General features: G+C 42.7%; 1 protein-coding gene across 2 annotated transcripts in view; it reads left to right on the plus strand.

The window, feature by feature from the left end:
- The window catches only part of LOC147439624 (uncharacterized), a 58,983-nt gene extending 55,552 nt beyond the window's left edge, over positions 1–3,431 (plus strand). For both annotated transcript variants that reach the window (XM_086485438.1, XM_086485439.1), the window contains one exon: positions 2,972–3,431. In XM_086485438.1, coding sequence (XP_086341564.1) covers positions 2,972–3,019 — 48 coding nt within the window. In that variant the 3' untranslated portion in view covers positions 3,020–3,431. The remainder of the gene's footprint in view (positions 1–2,971) is intronic.
- The last annotated feature ends 3,617 nt before the right edge of the window (positions 3,432–7,048 follow it).

The raw sequence follows: 7,048 nt of genomic DNA on the forward strand, positions 1-7,048 counted from the left end.
AGATTAATACAAAAAGAAATACTGAAAGGGGCACTAGTCTTTGGGGCCAACATCGCTAGGCACGGAACTCCGCCGGGCCGTGTCGAATCAATTGTGAATTGTGGACTGTTTTGAAGTGAATCTCTGCTGTGTCGCGGTAGAATCTTGACTTGGAGTGTCCAAGTTTGTTATAGAGAGGCAGCCACTTGTATGGAATGCATATGTAAGAGATGCAGAAGGCCGTTAGCTAGGTGAGAGGACTCACATTTATTGGGCTAGATAGCATGACAGATCGGCAAGCTCATTACGCCGTTGGTCAGATGATTCCTTGGTTGGGGCACATGTTATAGGAGCAACCTACGGGATTCGCGGGGAGGTTACTGCCCGTATGAGAGAGATCGATGAGGTCATTCCACCTGATTGGCATGCCTTGATTGAGGGCTAGACTCCTTTACCTTCCCATCAAGGATGGTGGGTGTACTTCGATCCCATCTTAGGAGACCCGATTGTTGCTTAGCAGGGGGCTCTAGTCTTAAGGAGTGCCAAGACTGGCCATCATGGATGTCACATCAAATTGGACTTTCAGGGTGAGGTTTTACCTGATCAGAGGCTGACTGCCCATTGGCAGCCTGTTAGAGTGGTTGGCTCTGAGGAGATCATGTGTCGATCTTGTTTTCACTGTGAGGAGGCTCCACTTTCGAGACTATGGATTTGGCAAGGCAAACCCCTTTTTTCAGCTGGACTAGGATCTTGGAGAGTGGCACTGGCCTTCGTTGAGCGATGATGAAGTCCCTCTATCATATTTTGAGTACAGTCTCCCTTGGGAGGAGGTTTCTTTTACGAACCCGGCATACACCTCACCGTCCACAGGTGTGGCAGGATCAGCGCATCCTACCCGCTTTCCAACTACAGTTTTGGTCCTGCATTTGGACCCTCCGGATCAGCTGCAGGATATGTTTTTCCATGTGGATCCTAGCACATGCTGGATTGCCTGTAGGCACTTGGTCGGCAGTCACTGGTCATGATCCGACTTGACAGAGATGTACTATGGAGCCCAAGTATTTGAGGCACTGTTTCTGGGTTTGTCCATATGCACAGCCAGTATGGATGGGTCGTTGTTGTTTGTTGATTAGAGTGGGCATCCATGATGGGTTTGTGACGTGGGGGGTAGTTGCATGGCTTTTCAATTTCCATGGTCACACACCTATTTTCAGGGCTTGTCGATAAATCCAGTCTTCTTGCGTACTCCCATATAGATCAGACACTTTATAGATGATACCGGATGCAGGTCATGAGTTGGATTTCTGCCACCGAGACTCAGTTTTCACCACAACACGCAGCATCACGCTTTGGACCATGTGGAAGGCTCGTGCCCACATTCTGGGCTCTTAGTCCTCCCCTATGTTCACTGTTTTGACAGCCATGTGGACAGAGCTGCTGTATACACTTGGCTCCTCCAGAATGATATGTCTTTCTTCATAGATGGGCGAGATCGTCAGTTCTTTTCCGTCGAGATCATGGCCACATCACATGGCATTATGCACCCCAATAGTGGTTCCTTTTACATTCATCATAGAGGCCACCTTGATGTTTATATAGTTCACACCTTGTTAACCCACTTTTGTACTTCCTCTGGGTGATAGGCCATTGTACACAGAAGCGCGCGTGCGAGAGAGAGAGAGAGAGAGAGAGAGAGAGAGAGAGAGAGAGAGAGAGAGAGAGAGAGATGAAATGTTTATATTAACATCTTTGAAAGGCCAAAATGACCTATGAGACCAAAAAGTTACAATTGGTGAATCTGATATCATGTCTGAGTACAAAAATTACAAAGAACTAACACTGAAACACTAAGGAAAAAGGAAATGAATCTGAAGCTGATTCGGGGGGGTGTTTGGTGGGTTCAAATGAAATCTCTCATCGGTCGCTGTCGAATCTCATCAACCTCCTCCATGGTCAGTACTCTGGTTGGGCGTCTTGCATGTCGAGCTAGCGTGATCTGTATCTTCTGCCGCAGCCTTCGTCGATGGTGGGAGACCCCTCGAGGTCGCGGGCGTCTGGATTTGCCTAGCTGAGTGGCTCGGTCAAGCAACGTATGTCGGGAGAATGTGCACTAGTGCTGCCTATATACCTATCAGGAAGCAGGTCAGCTGGGCCCCTCTCTCGTGCTCTTATATTTTTATGTATCGTAGGAGCATGCCATGCCATCTGCATTCTCACAGCTGCAGTCTAGAGATGGGGACTGCATTGGGATCACGAGGGCCTTCACCAGCAGCTGCCTATATACCTGATAGGATGCGGGTATGCTCTATCCTAGGTGAAGCAGCAAAGTGGTGTAACTCCAACATGCCTCACCTCCTTTGTCCCTCGATGTATGGCCCTGCTCGATGCCTTCCTCAGACACTGCGGATATTGCTGCTCCTAACATGCAATGCAGAGGGTTGCCAGCCGGAGTCTCCATTTAACATCATAGGATTGGTTCCTTGTGGACATTGCTAGCACTGTAGGACTTGTGGTTAGGTGTTGGATTAGTCTTTATAAGGGGTAGAGACGGGTTTAGTAGGAATGTAGGGGCTTTGACAAGAAATTGGGCAGGCTCGTTGTGAACTCTTAGAGCCATTTGGCAACACGATCAGTCTTTGTTCCTCGCTTTGATGAAGCAGGGACAGGGGAACGAGATCGTCAATAAATAGAAATTGATCTAGCCGCCGCACCAATTTACTGGATGCAATTTCAAATGAGGTAGCTTGGCCTCAATAGATAATTTGATTCAGATTGGCTTTTGTCCAAAGTAGCCTACTATCATTGGCTGATACAAGCTAGGAGTCCGCATTGTCCGACAATAATTAGTTTAGGACATGCACGAGGGTTGATTGGCTCTTTTATGGTTTTTTTAACTTGAATACTGTGAAAGAACAGCTTGTTTTTTTTTTTTTTCACTTGAATACTGTTAAATAAGAGCTGATTGTTCTGACAGTGTGTTTTTTTCCTACAGAAGGAATTTGGGAGTCTTGTGGCAGAGTTGGAACAAGGAGTAGCATGAATTTATTCTCTGCTTTTCCTTACAATCCCCAGGGGTGCTCATGTCATCCTCTATAGTGCATTTACTTCATTGTTTTATTGGCAAGGATGGTTGCATCGTGGTCTTTTCTGGCTTCGTTTCGCTTGCTCCAACATTCAGGTGTCATTTCAGTTTTGCCTCAAACATGATTTTCCCTTCTGGAGGACTTATGTAACATAGTGGTCTCTCTCTCTCTCTCTCTCTCTCTCTCTCTCTCTCTCCCCCCCTCACTAGTGCTGACATGATTTGGCAAACTAACGTACTTGCAATGGTAAGGAAACACGATCGACTCGTTTGTGTCTCTTATTTACAGTACTTGCATGAAACATGATTATGTCTCTTATCTGTTGCTTTTCTCGATAAAAAGTGCAAGAGGGTCTCTTATCTTGGTTAATACTTGGTTGGGTGGTGGTGTTTGAATTGTCTATATGCTGGTCCCTGGGGGTAATTTATGCATCATTAACTAAACCTTGTAACTCATATAAGGGAGAAATTTGTGCTTACTTTTTGCTTATATGTTAGTTGTAAGAAATCGAGATAAGCACACGATAAAGTGCAACATTACACAAAAATGCGAAATAAAATGTTTTGATTGGTGCATAGCTGGAATGCCTCCAAGAGAACATTTTGAGTCCAAACCCAAAATGTTGATCTCTATTAATTGCTCTTGTAAAGTCAAAGCATTTTGAGTCCAAACCAAAGAAAAAAAGTGAGTACAAATGGAGAAGCACTATTTCATTGCTACATGTGTTTGAATTTCAGTCACGCCAACTCTCGCGTAACTCCTAATATAGTCCCTTAGTTTCACCAACAATTGTAGCATGTCCGACCCCAAAGCATGACCCCTCCATTTCCACGCCTTACTTCAAGGGCCTTAGAGCCAGCTATGGTGGAAGCTGCTTGAGATGAGTGGAAATATGAAATTTGACTCTTACATTTTCCTCAACTACATGTTCTTCTACTTCGTCTTTCTTCTCCTCTTCTTCTATTGTCTTCTCGTTTCTTTCTCTTTTTTCTTTTGCCTATTGTTCGTAGGATACAAGGAAAAGGAGCATTCATCTTTGGCCATATGTCTATTTCTATTGCCCATTCTTAAGTTTGAGCGAGTTTGGAACAACAGGTTGGTTTGCTATTTCAAAATGGGTTGGTCTTTTTAGTGTCAAGGTACAAGAACCTAGCACATAGACAACTCTAAGAACTGAAACCAGTGAGGTTCAAATGTACAAAACAAAATGGTAAATCTATTTACATAAAAAAAGCACCCAAAAGCCTAAAAAATGGCGACACCACTTAGGTAATGACCGTTTGTACCAAATGAGTAATATTCATTTATATGAAGGGTTTTTGTACAAAATTCTAGTTGTTGGCCAGAGATGCTCTTATCTTGGGACCAAATGCACAATTCCCGCGGCGCATCCTTGCACAAGGCCTTATTTTCATTTCTTCATTGGATTTGCAAGCAAGAAGAGTAGTAGTAAAAAGTAAATTATAAGACAAAAAAGAAAAGTGTCAACAAAAGGATCATACTTTTTAGGCCTTGTTGGCATGTATCTGAAAGGCAAAATTGCAACAATACTAAGTGCGTCAAAATCATGTTTTTCATTGATAAGAATGGTTGTGTTGAGACCTCCATGCTGAGGAATCGTTTTCCACATTACATGCTAACCTTGTTGCATGCAATGTTATATGCAAAACAAAAGATGAGAGTAAACTTTTCCAACCTATTCACTTCAAAATTGTTGCTGTAGCAAAGCCTTTTATACTCCAAATGTCTTTTGATTTTTACATCAATGTACAAAGGTTATTTTCGATTTTGAGTGAACCTACAATTTGCCCAAATTGGAGTTTAGACGAAGAGTTATTGTCAAAATTGTGAACTATTGTCTCGTAGCAATTAGTTCTATGTATGAGTATACAATTTGGTATTTTTCAATTAAAGTTACAAAAACATTTGCGCTCTTAAGAGGAGATTTTTCATTCATGTTTTTGAGGACAAAAACTCTCCTTTAAGAGGGGGAGTAATGTTAGAACAAGAGTAGCGTGGGACATGGTTCTAAGTAAGGTTAGCTAGCGTACTAAGTAGAAGGGTCTCTTAAAGATAGGGCCAAGTATCCTATAAAAGGAGGTGGTTGGGTGGAGATCATCGCTTAGTCTTTATATATATACTCTAATTAAACAGATCTAAAGCTATAAATAGAATCTCTTCTTAGTTACATCTAAAGTAAAAGGGTATCATAACAAGATAACAAACACATTTTGGTTCTTATCAATGAAATTGAGTCACATGAAGATAAGATATCAATTTTTGTTGAAGACCTACCTCAATGATTACCATTATCTAGGGTGATTATACCATACAGTAACTCACAAAGCAATGGACACTGTGTAGAGCACCATATCACCACAATCAAATTGAATAAAAGAAAATTCAAGTATAGGTTGAAAAATTATTGATTTAATTTAACCAAGTAGTTCACCATTTACTGCACCGGTTCTCTTAGTGCAACAATTGCATATGCATCTATAGAGCACTGAATAATATCACCATAAAGAATTGATTTTCTTTTCTTCGTGTTGATGGTTTGTTAGATAAGTTAGTTGCTGTCTTTTTTTTCGTAGATAGATATGAAGTCTGGATATCATAAAGTGCATATCATGGAAAGTGATGTCAACAGAACTGCATTCTTCACACAATTTGAACAAAATAAAATTCTTTAAATGGCATTTGGTTTTGCAAAATACAGCACCTACATTTTTGCCGCATCTTATTGAAGTATGAAGATCGTGTTGAGTGAACGACATGTGTGCCTGACGTCCCAATGTCCGGTCGTCCATTGACTGCACTCTTCCTGCCATTCTGCTCCACCCACCCCTCTTATTTAGTGCCTGCTCTTTCGCATGCACGCAAGGATTGGCTAGTGTGCAAAGATCCACGTTGCTCTGTGTGCAGATTGGAGCTCGATTGGTTCACATTACAGGAGTGAAGGTAAAAACTAAAGAGCTTGGAAGCCTGGGAGCATTAAAAAATTTGCAGCGCTGGAAGATTAAAGCAATACAGCGTTGCCAATATCCAGTAGCATGGTAAATTACGGCTATGCAGAAAATGAGTAGCGTTGGCAAAGGCAGACTGCTCCTGGAAGCAAGCAAATTTATCATCGTTGGTGTTTTTGGCCAGTGTTATAAAAAAAGGAGGAGCTTTTGAGCTATAAAGAGAAGAAAGACTCGGAGCTAGAGACATTTAAGCAAGGGAAGCTTGGAGTGTGTGTACTCCACACACACACACACACACACACACACTTGGCTTTGGAGGCAAGATTGTTGCGAGTGTGTGGAAATGACACACACACACACACACACACACACACACATACATGCGCGTGCGCATCCGATGGTTCATGCTCTTGCTTGGAAAAGAGAGAGAGTGGGATTGTGTGCGTAGTAAACCATTAGCGATTATCTTGCTTCAACGATTTCGCATCAGTGTTCGGCATTGGCGAGGTATTTTCATCCGACGGTGGAAATCGGCATCGACATCGAGCGCTTTTCTCGCCATCGGCTCTCAGCCTCCTCCTGGCGTCAGCACTGTTGGTGACTTTTCTCCGACATAGATTATTTTCCGAAACTCCCAGACTTTGACATCTGGTGAATGGTTCTGTGCTGACTACGGATTATAGCCTCGACATCGATGACCACTCTCGGCCACATACATGCCCTTTCCATGGATATCCGGAGATTTTGGCATCTCTGACGAGCAATGTTTTGACACACAGATATCCAGAGATTTTGACTTCTCTGACGAGCAGTATTTTGACACACGCGGGAGTGCGTATTGATGTATGCTTTATGTGGTTCAAAGACTGATTTTCTTTGATTGTCAGCATAGTCGTGTCGGCTTATCGGTACAAGTGAAGTTATATTTTGCCTTCGCAAAAAATTTCGTGCGTTCATAGATTCCTCGAGCTCCCCATTCATTTTTGTGAGAAGATGTGCATTGCTATATGCGTTTTGGCT

Source organism: Adiantum capillus-veneris, chromosome 16 (genome assembly GCF_014529385.1).
Source record: "Adiantum capillus-veneris isolate H3 chromosome 16, ASM1452938v2, whole genome shotgun sequence".
Classification (NCBI taxonomy): domain Eukaryota; kingdom Viridiplantae; phylum Streptophyta; class Polypodiopsida; order Polypodiales; family Pteridaceae; genus Adiantum; species Adiantum capillus-veneris.